The sequence below is a fragment of the Epinephelus moara genome, chromosome 24 (assembly GCF_006386435.1).
Source record: "Epinephelus moara isolate mb chromosome 24, YSFRI_EMoa_1.0, whole genome shotgun sequence".
Classification (NCBI taxonomy): domain Eukaryota; kingdom Metazoa; phylum Chordata; class Actinopteri; order Perciformes; family Serranidae; genus Epinephelus; species Epinephelus moara.
The window spans coordinates 42619046-42637303 of NC_065529.1; the positions used below are offsets into that span (position 1 = coordinate 42619046).

The 18258-nt window shown below is 40.2% G+C and overlaps 1 protein-coding gene across 3 annotated transcripts in view; it reads right to left on the reverse strand.

Annotated features, from left to right (window-relative positions):
• The window catches only part of LOC126386578 (plasma membrane calcium-transporting ATPase 1-like), a 143793-nt gene that overhangs the window by 61567 nt on the left and 63968 nt on the right, over positions 1–18258 (reverse strand). For all 3 annotated transcript variants that reach the window (XM_050038990.1, XM_050038991.1, XM_050038992.1), the window contains exons 3-6: positions 5363–5560; positions 4047–4304; positions 3175–3300; positions 1590–1715 (exon numbers count right to left, since the gene is read on the reverse strand). In XM_050038990.1, the coding sequence (XP_049894947.1) occupies positions 1590–1715; positions 3175–3300; positions 4047–4304; positions 5363–5560 (708 nt within the window). The remainder of the gene's footprint in view (positions 1–1589; positions 1716–3174; positions 3301–4046; positions 4305–5362; positions 5561–18258) is intronic.

The following is an 18258-nucleotide window of genomic DNA, read 5'->3' on the forward strand; positions in this document are numbered from 1 at the left end:
AATAAGTCCTTGATTTAGCCCTTTTGAACTCTGCAATAAAAATGGTCCGCCAGTGCCTACATTGGTATTTTTGCTTATTGTGATGTCATCTTGTGGAGTATCTTCAAATGCTTCATATCCATAAAATCTGTACAACCTAAGCTAAAACTTTATGTTGGTCAATAAACCATAATAATTGAAAAAAACTATTAAAATTGTGTAATTAAAAAAAAAAAATCAATCAGACATGATTTTTCATCAAATTTTACAAAAAAACTCACAAAACTTATTGAGCCAAATTATTTCTAAATGTAATAGCATGAACAAAATACTCATAAACACTTCATAAGTTATTTAAACTTTCTATCTTATTTAGTTTTTTAGATATGCTCATTTTGATGAGCAGAGTGCAAAGGCGTTGTCACCATGTTTGCACTACACGTAAGGTGAAGTAAGGTAACGTAATGATGTTGTTGACAAAAGGCTGAGCTTTCTGCTGCAAAAAGAATGAATGCTCCAGCAATTAGTTTTTTATTTTAGATTCTTTTAAAAGAGGATCACGCAGACAACGACCTCCTGCAGCCGCCTGCTGGACGTCTGTTTCTTTTAAACGTTAAGACTGCCTCTGTACATGGGGCGCCAGCACTATCCACTACGCTACTGACGGTAATGGTCACGTATATTGTGATAACTTTGCATCATGTGATGATGCAAAACAGACTGAGGCTAAAGCTAACAGTTCCCATGTAATAAAAATTCAGCATCCTAATCAGTTGAGGAGCAATGGTTTTCTAGTATCAAAGGGAAGAGCTATTAATCTCTATTGTTATATTTCAGTTTAACAAGAAAAAACACATAATCAGGTATATTTTTCTTTCAGGCACAGCCTTGATTACAACTGTACACAATAAGCTAGCAAGCCAGACATGCTAACGTGAGCAGCTTACGTTGTCTACATATGGCGCCACCTCACAATCGTTTTGGATGCAGAGTGTATCTCTTACTACCACCCATTTGCTGTACATTGCTTCAACATGTGGAGAAAACCAAACTGACAGACCTGCTGTGCCTTGTTATGGTTGCTAAGGTATAACTTGACAATCACTGTTAGTGGAGGGGTTAAGTGAAAAGTCAATAAATAGTAAACTTGCAGTTGTACACATCCCTCTTGGTCAGATAATTAAATCTCATGTCAGTTGTGTTTCATTGCTGTTCAGCAGATATGAAGTAAACTCATCCGTGGTCTCATTTATTCACTGATGATGCTTTTGTGATGAGATCGAAGCTCAGTAATGTTAAAATATTATAGTTAGACCCTTCAAACAGCTCTGCTATTATCAGCTCAGACTGAATGAACTCTACCTGCTGACAGAGTCGGCTAGTACGACAGCAGAAACTTCAAATCAACACCAGCTGATAAAAACGTGCAAATATTTCCAATCTGCACTGTTCAAACAGTAGAGTAGAAATATTCAGAAGCTGACACGATGATTGTTGACTTTCTTTCCTCCCAACACTTCACACACTTTGTGTCCTCGTATGACCTTCAACACTTCAACATGAGTTGTGTTTTTTGAGACGTGTGCGACAGGCTCTGTCTCATGTCTTACTTTTCTTGACCTTCTTCTCTTCGTCGTTCTCGCCAGCGCCCAGCAGAGTAAAGATGATGCCAGTCTGAGAGTTTAGGCCGACGGCTGACACCACCATCCTGCCTGATCCCTCCATTACGTGGGTCCCTGAGGAAAGATTCAAATAACAGGAGTCACAAGTGGAACTTGATCTTTATTTCTTTGCACCTCGGTTTTACTGCTAAGTGATATTATCAACTTATGGAGTTCCCCAAGTATCAATCTTAGGGCCACTACATTTTAATCTTACAGTTTGTTGTGGGTTGTCAGCTTTCATGTTTTTTGGCTTGAGACACTCAGATTCAGTCTCTGGCTGTCCAAAGAAATTACACAACAATTAATTGGTAGCCACTCCTTGATTAAAGATAAAACTGTGTTGACATTTTTAAGCAATTTCATATCTACTTTATCCCCATAAAAGGTGTGTCAACAGTTAACCATTAATCCATTTACTGGTGAGCTATATGTCAATCTCTAAGTTAATTTTACTACTCCTCACTTTACTGTACCACGCACATCCTGGGTCTGGTGGAAGCTAGCTAGCGATGCTGCTCATTCAGTGATGACCGCTAGTAGCGCTGCCCCAACCCGACAGCATTGCTGCAGAAACATTGGGCCCACCCTTTGGTCTCCCTCCAGGCTGCCCCAGTGAATATCTGGCTCAGTTTTGAGCTGCAAACCCCCTTTAGCATCGTTAACTATGTTAAGTGCTCTGAGATCTGTTAGTTCTGCTATTAATGTCAGCACAACTAGTGGTGCTAACATAGTAAACAATGTCAAAGGGGTTTTGCGGCTCGAAATGAAATTGCATACTGTCCAGGGCTACTTGAGAGACTGGAGAGTGGCCACCATGTTTCTGCAGCAAAGTGTGCTGCAACTGAGATGGCATTACCCGCTGTAATTGCTTCCTGCCATCCGATCTGGGTGGTGTTTAGTGCAGAGCAGCTATCAATAGCTAACCAATGGAGACTGAGGGTGGGCAGTGGGCAACATTTTTCTGCATATTAACACGCCTAACCGGCAGTCTGTCAGCAAAGCCAACAGAAAATAAAATAAAAGGATCCCAAAACATTAAAATTTCATCACATTTAAATGGACAGCACTTTGAAATGTGGCACTAAAGCTCACTGGGTCAATGGAGCGCCAGACTAAAAGGAAAGGCCTTTTGTATTTCACATCAATATGTGTTTTTTTTTCCTGAGTTACCCGTTAATGGGTGTTGATCTATCAAAAGCAAAAATAACCGAAACTGACATGCCTACCCCATATGCATTAGTCTTCACTTGTTTTTTTTTATTTGTATTGTCTCATTATAAGCTTGTCAGTTAGCAGTAGAGCTCTCTGAGTTGTATTAATTTGTACGAAAAGTGCTATTCAAGTCATTCTCATGATATACATACAATGAACATTGATTAATTAAGAGATCTAATTCCACATCCTGCTTCAGAGGATTCATCTTACAGACAACAAACAAACAGAAACAGTGAATGTGTTTGTTTAAGGAATATCAGCAGAATCACTTCAAAGAAGAATCAGCAGTGTCAGGAGAATGTGATCCGGCACTCACCGGACAGTAGCATGGGGTCCTTCTCCAAAGACTTTCGGACCTGATCAGACTCTCCGGTCAGAGAGCTCTCATCAATCTTCAGGTCATTGCCTTGGATCAAGATCCCGTCAGCAGGCAGCAGGTCTCCTGCAGGCGCAGAGGTCAGAGCGTGCATGTTGTTTATTTCTCAGAGCAGCTTCAGTGTAAACAGATTTTTGCTCTTTGCATCAGTCCTCTCATACTGAAGGCTGAGCACCAACACATTACATTAAACATTTCAACCAAACTGTTTAGCTTTCCTATTAACGCTAAAACCAGACTTTTGCAAAACAGATGAAAGAACTGGAATTTTAACTCAATCTGCCCACTGTAGGGCAAAAGGGAAATCTTAATGTTATTTTAAACAATAGTGCTTCCAGCTTTGTGCCAACGGTTTGGGGAAGGACCTTTCCTGTTTCCAAAGCAAGGTTCACAAAGAAATAGTATGTGAATTTTTCATGCCTGATCCAGAGTGAATGAGAGGTATTTATAAAACTCTTAAGATTTAAAGGAGCTAAATACAACATTCAGAACTCTAACACAGCAGCAAACAGTTATATGCTCTGTCAGCATTGTTGCCATGTTAGCACTGTTTGCACTGTTAGCATCATTAGCTGCTAGTTAGGCACCTCCATGATGAGAGCCATGTGTAGTTAAGCCTGGCCCTGACTCTGAATCACTGACAGGCTCTGAATGTCATATACAGCTTTGTTCATAATATCTTTCATAAAAGTGCATCACTGTGGAAACGATCAGAATGAATAGACAGAAAATGACAATCCAGTCATGTCTTTAAACTCGACTCACTGACGTCACTGGTTTGATATCTTAGTCTGGTGGCTGTGGTGTCATACCGTATTTGATCTGAGCGATGTCTCCCACCACGATCTCGGCCACAGGGATCTGGATGACCTGGCCTTTGCGGATGACGGTGAACTTTTGCTCCTGCTCGATGCGACTCTGCAGCCCGCGGAACTGCTTCTCCTTCGACCAATCGTTGAAGGCCGTCACCAGGACAACGATGATGACCGAGAAAAGGATGGCGGCGCCCTCGATCCAGCCAGCCTGAGCCTCGCCCTCGTCCTCCACACCGCTTGCAGTCTCGCCACATGCTGCGGGAGGACAGGGATATTTTACATTTGAATCACATTTACCAAATAAATGTGTCAGGTGGAAACAGGTGGAACAGCTCTGTCAAACTAAAACTGTACAGCTTCAGAAAGTTTTAATTTTAACTCTAGTTTCAGCAACAATGTTAACAAGACAAATGTTTCAGTGTGGACTTGTTTATTTACTTATTTATTTTATTGTCTGTATATTAAATCGTAGGCTAATAACTACCATTTAAGGAGCAAAAACATATTTAATTTATCATTTTCTTTTTGAGCATCTTGTAGCCAGGATTTTATAAATACTGACTTCAAATTATATGGTTGATAGGTAAATATGGTGGATAAATGAATAAATGAATTATGAACAAATATTGAGTAAAATAAGATAAATATATAAATAAATAAATAAATAAAATAATTTTGAGATATAAAAGTAACAATAACAAAACAAACATATAATTAAAATAAATAAAATAAAATAAAAATCATGAAAATAAATTTAAAGTCAATAATTATATAAACTTAATTAAAATATACTGTTTATTAGACAATTAAATTTAAATAAATGCATTAACAGAAAATAATAATGCTGAGCTTTCCCCAAAATTAACTGTTGAAACAAAATCATATATAAGATAATTAAATATAGAAATTACATGAAAAGAATTTACAGATTACATTTTTTTTATTCAGATAATTGCTAATTATATTGTAAATTTTCCTACATGCAGGTCTACGTGGTGTTTCCAGGAATTAAATTCTGTTGAAGAAATACTGAAACCTTTATTTTCTATTATGTTGTTGGCCCAATAGTGATCAAATTTAAATATACAAAGTCTAAAAAAGCTAAGATCAGCTTAAAATAAATATCCCTCATGTATTTTATTGTTTTAATGTTAACTCCCCTGAGGTTCCTAAAACCTACAAATCTACATACAAAAAAATATAACATAAAATAAGATAAAATAAAATACGGAGAAGATATGGGGGACATGATCTTAGTGTCCACGGCGTTATCTACGGCCCTGTTTTTCACCTCTGACTCTGACTGTACCGACCTTCACTGTCGCCCCCTGGTGGATGGTAGAAGGAAAGGCCCAGTGAGATGATGGCAGCGATTTCCAGGATAATGAGTGTAACATCCTGCAGAGCCTCCCACACCAGCTGCAGGAACGTCTTGGGCTTCTTGGGGGGGATGAAGTTCTTGCCGAATGCCGTGTGACGTTTCTCCAAATCGACGGGGTTACCAGACAGACCTGCAGACGCAAACACAAGACATTAATATTCACATCAATGAAGAAAACTTTTCTTTACACAAAGAAAGGGAATAACCTGAGTGCGTCTTTGCTTTATAAGCACACATTTACACTTAATGCTCTTTGGAGTCATGAAAGAAAAATCCAAGGTCCTCTGAGTAACATAAATAATTCTGCACAGCTGACACCACCCTGATTTGGCCAGAAACCGTCCTCAGGGTGCTGAAGTCAAACACAAAACAAAACACGATACAAATGGGTTTCAGGTGTGTGGATAGAAGCCAAAAGGAAAGCACAGTGTGTTTATGTACATTGTATAGATCATGTCATAACTACTCAAAAAGACGAATAAATACATTCAAAATTAATTTTACATTACAGAGAAAAATGGCAGGCTCAAACCTACTGGTGTGCAGATAAAAAGTACAGTCACTGGATTCATTAGGCTCTGTGTGTGTTTCTTCTTATGGTCATTTCTAAAGTGTAATCACTATCATAACATTTTTGGTTCAATACTGTTCTCACAGTTTCACCATTGCTTCCAGTAAAACCTCTTAAACCTTCACTGGAAGCGTGATTCTTCTGCTGCATACTGTGGCTGTGCACCTACACGCAGCGAGGCCTGAAGATGCACTATAGTTATGAAAGATTTTACAGAATTCTATAAACAGGAGTTTTGCAACATGACCTACTTTTGTTGCCATGAAAGACTGCAGTATTTCCATATACAGTATTTATTTGGGCGAATCACCAGCACAGATTTGTTCCACCCACAGAAATTATGTATCTTTGTATTCATTATTTCCTCCTTTCTGTCTGGAGATCGAGTTTAAAAAAAAAAAAAAAACGGACTAAAAGGTCAGACAAATGGTGCGTTCAGGTGCAGACACACAGATGGGAAATATAGTTTCTATGAGCAGTTTTTTCCCAGGTTTCACTGACCCCTGTGTGTTGCACCCAGCAGCGGTTTCCCCTTAAAACTACCCATCTGCACCAGTTTTATTTTTACGAGAAAAGATTTCTGTTTTATTTTGACACACTTTAGAGTTAAAATCATACAAGAAATCACAAGAAAAAGTAGAGGAACATCTGAAAATATAGATATAACTTTATAGGGCTAAGTATTCTGTGGGTTCTTCTTCCTGTCAATCAACCAGCGACCCTTTGTGTTTATCCAGTGGCCCATTGAGTGGGTCTCAACCCCCAGGCTGGGAACCACTGGTGTGTGTTGTCTGTGGCAGTGATGCGTCCATGGCAGCCTGAGCTGACCCGAACCACCTTCCCCTCCTGCTGCACGCACAATCTGCTGCTCCACCAGAGCCAAAATACTCCACGTCAACACAACACCACCTGATCAGGCCTACCCGCTCTGATCAGCTGACTCATGGGAAGATACTGCAGACCATTAAACACTCAATTGAAAATCAAGATTAAAGAATAAACAACTAAATAAATAAATAAATAAATAAAACTGTCAATCAAACAACAATAAAAGCAGATTAAGAAGGTTTGAATGAATAACATGGAATATATACTGTAGTGCAGCACTATCCTCGCCTTTTTAAAAGGTAGGGTGGGCTGTGTGCAAACGCTGAAATAAGATCCCAATCAGGGGGCACTGATGGTGTAGTAATTAAGGCCCAAAAATTTAATTTCGGAAGGGCCACACCCCTCACACTGTAAGCTGGACTGAGTTGAAACCAAACGGCAACCTCCAGGGCTGAAAAATGAAGCCAAAGCAAAGTGCCCAAAAACTGCACTTCCTCAATCGTCCACTTGAGGCTGGCTCCAGAAGCCAGTCAGTCCCTTTAGATGTTAAATCGCTCAACTTTACAGCAGAAATAAACATGTTTAAAGCCTAGTACAAAAAATATTTCAGTCTCCATAGCTTATTTCCCCCTTCATGACAACTGTATGGGGGTGAATTTTTATATAACTCCACCATTTCTAATTAATTCTATTAAGGCTTAAAGTTACTCATTAAGACTTTTGCCGCCAGGGAAAGCTCTCTATTAGTCTAGTTTTGGTGTCAAGTGTCTGTGGCAGCTTTCACAGCAGGTGCACCCAAAGTCATGCATTTTACATCAACCAGCCAGAGCTAAAGGGGAGGGGGGATTCATTAATTTATTTTTTGTTCAGATTTTTCTTTCTGTTTTCTGTTTGGCACTACTTTTCCTTGAGTTTTCTCAATGCTTTTAGGTCGCTTTAGACTCTTTCTCGACATTCTGACTAACGGTGTCGTGAAAATTCCATCATAATCTTTTAATACCAGTCATTTTAATTTAATTTTTTAACAAGACATACTAAAAAGCATTTAATTTTCATTCAGGGATGGTGAAAGTGTGGCCGTTTCAAAGCTTATGTAACTACTGTTCCTACAGTGGCAGGTTTACCTACATTAGTCAACGATAACTATAAAATAAAAGGATGTTTTTTCCTCCTTTCTAGCTAACTATAGATTGAGGGAAACATAATTTAATTCACTGTTCTGCTAAAAGACTACCGCCGGCAACTACCGGCAACTTTTAAGGTGGAATAATTTCCCAAATGTGGTTGCGGAGCGTCGTTCTGGTGTGCTCTGGCAGCAGTGTACGCCGTGGAGAGAAAAGATGAACAGACAGTAGATCTTCCTCAGTGTTTTAAATTCAGTCAATGACGGGAAATATTTGGTCATTGTGACCTCTGGTTGACAAGTAAGAAGGGAGAAACAATAGCGATGAAATCCTAAGAATCATCCAAGAAAAGTTTCTCGAGTGGATGCTCCAGATAAAAAGAAACTCGTTCAGAGAAAGGATTAAAGTTAAAAAAAAAAGAGACTTAAAAAGAGCGCTCCTGGGTGCAACGAAGATGCAGCGAGCTCACCCACAGGCATGTGTTATAAGCACGCATCGACGCTGTCTATATAATTACTCTCACTGCCAGAGGGGGGAGACAAAAGTTGCACACTTGAGCTTTAAATATCACAAACTAATTGATTAGTCCAGGTAATTTAAAAACCTGGCTGATGCTTCTCTTCCTGCCCCTCTGCAGAAAGATGATATAATCCTCTGCTCTTTGAAGACCAAACAATATCTGTGAGTTATTGATTCCAGACTTGTGACTGTCATTTTCCAGCAGTGACTCATATCTAACTGCTCATTCATTCTCCATATAAAGACAATAAAAACACAATGATCTCTCAGTCGACCCGGATGCTGACAAAGGGAGCAGAGCAGGAGGTCGTCAGAGCTTCTGAGTCTTTTATTAGCACTGAGTGAAAATCAGATCTTTAAAACAACATTAACAGTTTATTTATCATCAATTAATGAATAATGAGCAGCTCGTGTTTATCTTCACTCTCTATTAAGGGAGGATTTTCTGAGCTCAGCTCGTCACCACAGGACCTCGTTAACTTTAAATTCAGTAAACAGTGTTTATTTGCAGCAACTTCTGGGTGCACAGGGACGAGGCTGCTGCATGAGAACGAGTTGAACTGATGTGCTCTCTCTTTTTTTTTTTTTTTTTAAAGAAATCTGGGTGTTTTTTAGTAAAACCTGAAAATCTGTGACTTGCTCTGCATGGCTGTGTGGGCAGCAACATGGCTGCTGTGGATTCTTGTTGGAAATCGGGAGATGTGCAGTGGAACGTGATCTGAATGTCAACAGATCGCACTGCCAGGATTCCTCATGAAGGAGGACTCTGTAAGTCAGCATGAACATGTTCCTGCCTTCATGTGTTTAAGTAATGGCCTCTCATCCCTTCTTTGATGATTCGCTCCAGAGCGACTGCATGAAAAGTTCCCCTCCTCCTCCTCCTCTTCCTCATGATCTGTCCCTCTTTTCTTTGGATGCAGTCATCAGGTACCAGATACTAGTTTACGCTGGTTTGAGGTTTTATGTAATTTTAGAGTACACAATTGCATCGAACAGAGAGATACCCGTTTTTCTTATGTCTCACTTATGTCATTTAACCTTACAGTTTTAATCAAGCGCTTACACACCGTAAATGGGCCGATTATTAAACATCCCAAACCATAACGCCATTTACCAAAGGACAGACCCATTTCCCCAAACTATAAACGCTGTTCACCTGTCTCAATATTCAAAACTGTCTGCAAAGCCTTACACAGAAGTAGCCATATCATTCATTCACTGCATGGTGTGTTCATTCAGCAAACACATGCTCTCAACATAATTAAGTCATCACAACCTAAACTCAAACACTACACCTTTCTCCAGGTTCAAACACTAAGCCTCTGGATTGTTAACACATCAATCACAATGCCTCTAGGCAAGACCATGTGCTTTGTAACAATGGATCCTTACAATGCCGGGTTTGCAAAACATAGGAGAAGAAGAGGAAGACGACAACAACAAAGACAGGTAATCTCAGATTAACTTTGTACCACTTTGGTTTATGGTGAATATGGTGTGTGTCAGTAATGGCATCTGTTTGAGAAAAATTCTAACCCGGATAGTCAGACAACTCTCACGGAAAAAAAACATCCAGATAGGTCGATTGTTTAAACAGTTTATTATGTCCTAGACTTATGTTTGTTGTAAGCTGTGCCTTCTATTGGCCGTAGTAGTTATTACGGGAGCAGAGAGGACCATGGATGGTGTGTCATGTTGGCGAGAAGGCTGCCGAGCCATAGACCACTGCAGGCAACTGTTCAAGAGCAAAAAACAACAAGTTGTGTTTCAGTGAGTCATTGCTGTGTTTCCAACGTCTTTTTAGGCTCCAATCATGGGTGTTTTGTAGTGACCGTCGGCAGGATAGCGCCACTCATGCCACTATTGTTTTTTACAAAGACATTGCGGCTTTTCCAGCAGAGACTGTGCCCCAACAGAGCACTTTAAGCTCTTTCCTACCCATAACCAAGTGTTTTTTTTTGTCTGAACCTAACTACACATTAACTACAGCATTGCTGAAAGTTTCCATGTATCTGCTACATAATAAGGTGGAAATGTAATGTATCGGTGGTCTGAAAAAATGTTCAACACCCATTCAACGACTGAGTGGCTTGCCAGGCTGTTCCTGGGGGATTATCTGGACAGACATTGCTCTTATTTTACAATTATTTCTCTGAGCATCCTTCCACTACTAAACATTTGGTTGCAGTGTGTTTGGAATTGATCCCTCAAGTGTGTTACAAACAGTCATGTGGTCTGTGATTTTGATGGCTTGTGTGTGTGTGTGTGTTTGAAATTGGACCCAGAAGTGAAATGTTTGTACCATTAGGTGTGAGTTTTTAAAATTGTGTGTGAAGATTTGAGAAAATCGTGAGTTGCTCCAGGAATGGTGTCAAAGCCATCGAGAAAAAACTGTAAATTAGGTGTGTCGAGTTAAAAATGAGTTGTTGTGGGACGAGATGAGATCACCCGGGATGAAATGAGAGAAGACGATGAGGAAGAAAAAGTGAGGTGAGATGAGACGAAGTGCGGAGAGTTAGTGTGAGTTGTGAAGCAACAAGAAGAAACGAGGTGAGATCACTTGAAGCGATTTTACATATGAGGAGGCGAGGTGATATATGATATGATATGAGGTGTGGTGTTATGAAATGAGGTGTGATAAAAGGAGATTAGATGAGATGAGGTTGGAGGAGGCAAGATGGGCTAAATTAAAAGAGGTGAAGCGATCAGTGGTGAGATGACATTAGATGAGATAATAAGCTTTAATAAAAAGCCTTTCAAAATAAAGCGCTACAGTGTTAACACAGTACTCTACTACAGACCAAAAGGAGCGGTCTATCTGAGCAACAGTACGGCTTCGAACATGTCTGAGGAGCTTCTCTGTGGTTTAGAGCCGATGCACAAACACAGATTTTAAAAATACACCGCTTGTCAAAGTCATCATCAGCGATCTTTCATCACACTGTGGTTTTGTTCAAAGTTTGGTTTGATCATTTTGAAGCCAGTGATTGATGCTGAAAGCGCCTGTCGCACTAAAATAAAGAAAAACAGGACCACAGCGCACCTCAACCTGCTGTTTGAACGATTCAAGGCTGTTTTTTCTGGTTTAATGTTGTGATTGTGGCGGCGGGTTTCATCTGCCGTCGGCTCGTTGTTTTGGTGAACGTCCCTGTGGAGATGCAGATTAAAGCTCTGAAATAACGTTCCAGCAACAGCAGAGCAGTCGGCTGCACACTCAGCTGTCACAGATGTTTATGCATTTCAGCTTGTAACAGAAATGGACTTCATTGGTCCAAATCGAGGTCTCTTCCAATTCACAGCTTTATCAGCCAACATGCAGCTTCATCTTTTACCACACGCAGTTTTCACTTCCATTCATTCTCCCTCTGACAGATGAATCTACAGCAGCAGGGATTAATGTCCAGTCTCATTGTTTTGAATGTTTGATGTCCACTACAAAGACAGAGGACAATTTTCTCCTTCTGCCTCCTCCATGTTGTCAGGACTGCTTCCTATTTCCTCTATCATCTCTGCGGTTCATCCGCCAATTCTGTCTTTGCCTCCATCGTTTCTAGCATCATCCTGCAGTGCTTTATTCTTTCTCTGCTGTCCGACAGGTGGACCAACAGTCAGCGACACATACAGGAACAAGTGATGCTAATGTCACACTTCATCTTCAGCTGAATCTGATGAATATCAAGTACCAAAAACAAGAGTATCTAGTAATGAGATGTGTTTAGACAGGACACAAAGCAGATTTCAGAGGCAACACAACTGCTTCTAAAATCGATGAAAACATGCGAGTGGACGCGAAGAGTTTCAAGTTTGCCCAGGGTCACGTGTATTAAGCAATAATTCTGATCTTTTGAAGTGGGGTTGTATGAGGTACTTATCTATGGTCAGTGTCTTACATACTGTAGATTTCAGTTGGCACACCCCCAGTTTGGAGAAGCAGACTGGAGTACCAACACTAAAGATAAGCAATGTACTGCTGTGGACAGGAGGGCAGCAGCAAAATGTATTTTAGCCACCTAAAAAAAAAAAAATCAACATCCGTGTAATTGTATACTATATTTACAGTATTTTAAATGCTTTACCTTGCCTTCACAGAGCGATTTCTGACTGAGAACTGAAGCAGTTATATTTCTCTCTTGAGAGCCAGACTCCACTGACAAAAATATAAATTTGACTTGAACTGAACACAGGAGCTGCTGGTCTACTGCTGCCTCAATCAGTTAGTTAGTTTGTGTTATTTTGTGACTTTGGTGAATAGAAAGGTTAGTTTGTATTCACTAAAGTCAAACAATAACACAAACTAATTAACTGATGAAGGCAGCAGCTCCCATGTTCAGCGAGCTTAAATCACCAATTTTCTCAATGGAGTCTGGTGGCTTTGACAAAAGCAATGGGCTGTCTGCGACAAGGTAAAGCAGTGAAAATATTCTCAATATAACGTACACTTAAACTGATTTTGATTTTTTTAGGTGGAACTTTTTTTAAGCAGCTAAAATATGTTTTGTTCCTGCCTCTGTCCAAAGCAGCACATTGCCCCGCTTTTGTGGCGCCACTCCTGCCTGTTTCTCCAAACTGGGGGCACGTCAACCGCCACCTACTGTATGTGATACACTGACTATGGATAAGTGCCTCATACAACCCTACTTCAAAAGATCTGAACTATCCCTTTAAGGTGAAGATGTAGCCTTACAGTTGGAAAAAACCTGCACTTGCTGTGAGGCCTAATGGTTCACCTTCATAAAAAAAAAAAAAAGTGTTCCGGGATCATTTTAAAGTCATCGGAAAAATTCATTCATTCATTCATTCATTCATCTTCTAACCGCTTCATCCTCTTGAGGGTCGCGGGGGGGCTGGAGCCTATCCCAGCTGACATCGGGCGAGAGGCAGGGTACTCCCTGGACAGGTCGCCAGACTATCACAGGGCTGACATATAGAGACAAACAACCATTCCCAATCTGCATGTCTTTGGACTGTGGGAGGAACCCGGAGTGCCCGGAGAGAACCCACGCTGACACGGGGAGAACATGCAAACTCCACACAGAAGGGCTCCCACACCCGGGATCGAACCGGAAACCCTCTTGCTGTGAGGCGACAGTGCTAACCACCACACCACCGTGCCGCCCTCATCGGAAAAATGTATTTATTTATTGAATTTATTTTAAAACTTGATGTACAATTTGGATTTGTGAGGTTCAAAATCAGACTTATCAAATTAAATTTAATCGGCTGCAGTGATCCTAAAATTTGGCTGCTTAAAGTCTCTGCTGGATTTAAAAGTTGAGACCTTACTGCTCATTGGCATGGTTTGAACTGACTTTAAATCAGTCAGAAAATAACCATGTTTGTTTCATGTTTGGTTTAAACAACAATTTGATTGAAACTAACTCATGAATAGAGGTTCAAAGATCAGCTCATATACAGACAGCCGGTGACAAAGGTTAAAATCTGAGTTGAAACTGAAATGACAGACAGGACAGACCGTTTTCATCAAATAAAAATGCAAGCATATCCTGTGTCTGTTTCAGTTCACTATTGGTATTAAACCAATACCATACTTTTTCACTACCTTACTTTGAGAAATATAAATAATTTCTACAAAACCATATTTTTCAGTGAGCTAAGTGTTAAATGTTGTCTAATGGCAAGCAGCCATTAGACAACTCTTTCTATAGAAATGTTCTGTATGTTAATGTCACATGATTTCCTCTGATGTGTCCTTTGGACCTTCTGGAATCAAAAGCTCTTTTCTCTCTGCTTAAAAATGCATGAAGATATGCGGCGCAATAGCATGCAATGGTATGTGGCGACACACAGGTCACGCACATGTATGTACGCACACAGGCACACATACTCACATACACACACACACACACACACACACACACATTCACACACAGAGATATCTTTGTGCTACAGAGCTATTCATGGCATTCTTTATAAAGCCCAGATGGTCATTTCACAAAACTAAGAGCTGTACCAAAGATATTTCCAGAATCCATAAAGACTCTTTTAACCATCTGGATTTAAAAATGTTCTGTTCTCTGCACCATAAAAAAAGTTTGTCTTTTTTAAACCAGTTTCCCAAGTTGTGACTGTATTTTCTCTCCATGCAGTTAAAAAGACATATATGCTGGTCCTTCCTGTAAATCACAAGCCAAATATGACTCATTATTTAGTCTCAAAGTATCACATATTTCAAAGAAACATCAATATATAGGCTACTGATAGTAACATTTTAATTTGGGTTCATATTGTACAAATTGAGCGAGGATGTACAGTCTTTGTTTGGATTAAGAATAAGAGGTGTATCTTGGGAAACTGGTTAAAAATCTTGTTTAATGTGCAGCAGACAAAATATTTCTTCATCCAGATGGTTAGAAGAGATTTTAAGGATTCTGGAAATACCTTCAGAACAGCGATAAGTGCTGTTATGGTCTGAGCTTAGCGTCCGTCTGTGACTCAAATATAACATTAATACATGAGAGGCACAAACTGGAGCTAACACACACTAACAGCCAAAAGGAAATAGATGGATACACACATGTTCCAGATTATAAACGTATAATATGAGTTTATTTGAATTACAGCAGTTGTCCTCAGGACGAGTCCTGAAGTCCATCAGAGATCTCGGGGCATTTTTAAGGAAATCACCAAACCCCATTTCCTGTGGATTATCAAAATGAATTCTGTGTCGGCGGCAGGATTATTACAGCCAGTCCTCAGTGTCTGTAGCCTCATCTGCAGTCAGACTGTGTCTCACAGGATCATCTGTGCAGTAATGGAATGGACGTACCCAGACAATACATACAGTCACAGACACTATGATGGAAACATGTTTTGTATGTGTATACATCGCCGTCACTGCACAAATCTGTTTCTAAAATGTACACACTGACTGGAATCTCTTCAAATGTCAAGTTAACATCGTCTGTTATTGAAAGCAAACTGACATGATCAGCCAATGTTGAAGATCGGCCCGACTTCACCTGCTGCTGTTGGCAATACTTGTGATAAACCTAATTTTTTAAAGGAATACTTTTAACTCCAAAATGATAATTTGTGTATCAGTTACTTAGCGTGTGTTACATTGATTTTGTGAGGAAAATTTTGTTTTTCTGGCATGTCTCCACGGTGAAGGGAGAATCATTCATCATTAAATTAAGTTAATGGGGACCACGTTTAACAACAGCAAAACCATACAAGAACGTCTGTTTACAAGCTCTCACACATCTTGTGCAGTATAATCCAAGTCTCAATTATCCAAAATGGTACTACCCAAACACGGGGATTTTAGCTAGAACATTACTATTTCAGGGTGCTTTCACATCTGCCCTGTTGAACTCAAGTTCATTTGCCCCCTAAATGCGGTTCATTTGGGCAGGTGTGAACACAGCATTCGCACTCGGCTGCGCACCAAAACAACCGGACCGAAACCTTCTTGAAGAGGTGGTCTCGGTCCGGTTACAAACAAACTCTGGTGTGGTTCGTTTGTGGTGAGAACGTGTTCCGACCTGGATCTGAACCAACTGCAGTCACATGACACATTGTTTGGGTTAAACATGAGCATGTTACAGTCCTGGAGGATTATTAATGTGCACCTCCTCCTCATTCAGCACATCCAATGCATCAAAACATTGTTTTCTAGTTGGAGCCGCGCCTCGTTTTCAAACTGTATGGTTTGACTAAAATGAACAATGACAGCAATATAGTCCACGATGAGCAGCGCTAAAATCAACCTGCGTAGTTGTCCCTCCATTGTGACATTAGAAAGTGTCACATTTATCTTGCAAGTGTACTCTTCTTCAACGTTTGGTTTACTTCCTGGATTTTTCCCACATGGAAATTCTGACCAATCAAGAGCAGCTTTCTCATGCAAGGGATTTTATCTTGTCTGTTTGTAAATGCTGCCGTGAGAACACGAACCAACTCTAGGCAATTGTACAACTTTGGAACAACATGAGTCTCTGATTTAGACCAAAGCAAAACAACTCTAGGTCTGAAAGCACCCTAAGACTCGGATTTTACTGTGAGAGTTTGTGAACAGATGTTTCGATATAGTTTAAATGACTTCAATTCTTACAGAATGTTTGCCTTTTTTGGGTTCTCTGTTCACCATGGAGGCGTGTGAGAAAAACAAAGTTATCGTCACATATTCACAGTAACCCAGGGTGAGTAACTGATATACAAATGACCATTTTGCAGTTAAAGTATTCCTTTAATATTAATAAATGCAGTTTGATATTTTTCTTTTTCAATGAGACATAAGCGTCTCGATTGATAAAAGAACATCAGATTTGACGGAAGACTTTAATTTACGAGCAAACACAGCGGGTGGAGAGTGATGATGGTTATTCTGTCTTCAGTATCCACAGAGTGTCTACAGGAGATAAACCTGCCTTTAATACAAACACGCACTTCCTCTGCTGCAGAATGATGCAACATCTGATCTCCATAAATCCTCAGGCAAACAAAACAGAAACCATTTACACAACTAATTTGCATATATTTTAGATTGGTATTTCTCGAGTCGTGTGATTGACTGGTGTGCTCGCTTCTCGCCCCAATGTCAGCCGGGATCGCTCCCCCATCACTCCCCCGATCCCTCGATTCTCAAGGATAAGCGGGTATAGCTAATGAAAGGACAGATTTTTATCTCTCAGCTATTTTCAGGTTTTTGTAAAGTCTGGAGAGTTTCACAGAGTGAGATCGACTACAGATAACAGTTTATATTAGTTTACTTTAAGAGATGTGACGGAGGGGGAAAAAAAAGAAAAGACAGACATGAAAAGCGTTGCATGTCTTGGCATCTTCCTCCCTCTTGCTGATCGCTTAGAGGAGCTTTCTACTTCAACTGGCAGAGAGACATGGATGACCTGAGGCTGTGTGTGTGTGTGTGTGTGTGTGTGTGTGTGTGTGTGTGTGTGTGTATGTATGTGTGTTAGTTACAGTGAATGATACTCAGCTCACGCAGCTCAAGCTGAATCTCAGATTGGTTGCTGACTTCTCACACCACGGAGCTCGAAAAGATCCGACACGCCAGCAGGCCGAGAAACCTCTGAACCTACTTACACTGCTATTATGCGTGTGTGTTTGTGTGTGGGTATGTGTGTGTGTGTGTGTGTATGTGTGTGTGCCTGTGTGTGTGCGAACTGGTTCATAGCTCAGATTTAACCCTGTTTGATGCTCACTCATGCTCACTACATATCTTGCTCACTATGCTTTAAGGGATCTTTAACACTTGAAAAACTGGATATTGTTTATCATTGTTAGATTTATTCAAGCTCCCAAATACCAATGTTGGTATTGATCCCACAGATCCAGCATTGGTTGAGATGAGTACAATCTTGCTATGTAACAAAGTCCTCATATGGTCAGTTGTTGATGAAAAGACTTCTTCGTCTCTGTGTAGTTACAGTTTGTGATGAAACAACAGGTTAATTAATCCATGAATAATCTAAAAAAAAGCCTAAAATGACCCTCTTCTGATTATAATGAAGTATGAACACAGCAGGAGGGTGCAGGAGCTGCTGATGACTCAGCGAATGTTGATATCAAGTGAACAAAAGGTAACCAGTGCTTACTGTAAATGGATCAGAAGTTGCTAACGGTACATATCCAGGACTATATGGGTTTGCTGAGGTCTTGAATGTCATGTACCAATGTTGGGAGGATTTACAGTGGTCACCACAGATGTTGACTGTGCGTCTCTTAGCAACGCTGACTCTCAAATGTCAGTCAGCAGCTGCCATGGAAACGATCAACAGGCGTGAAGCTTACATGATTTTTCCACAG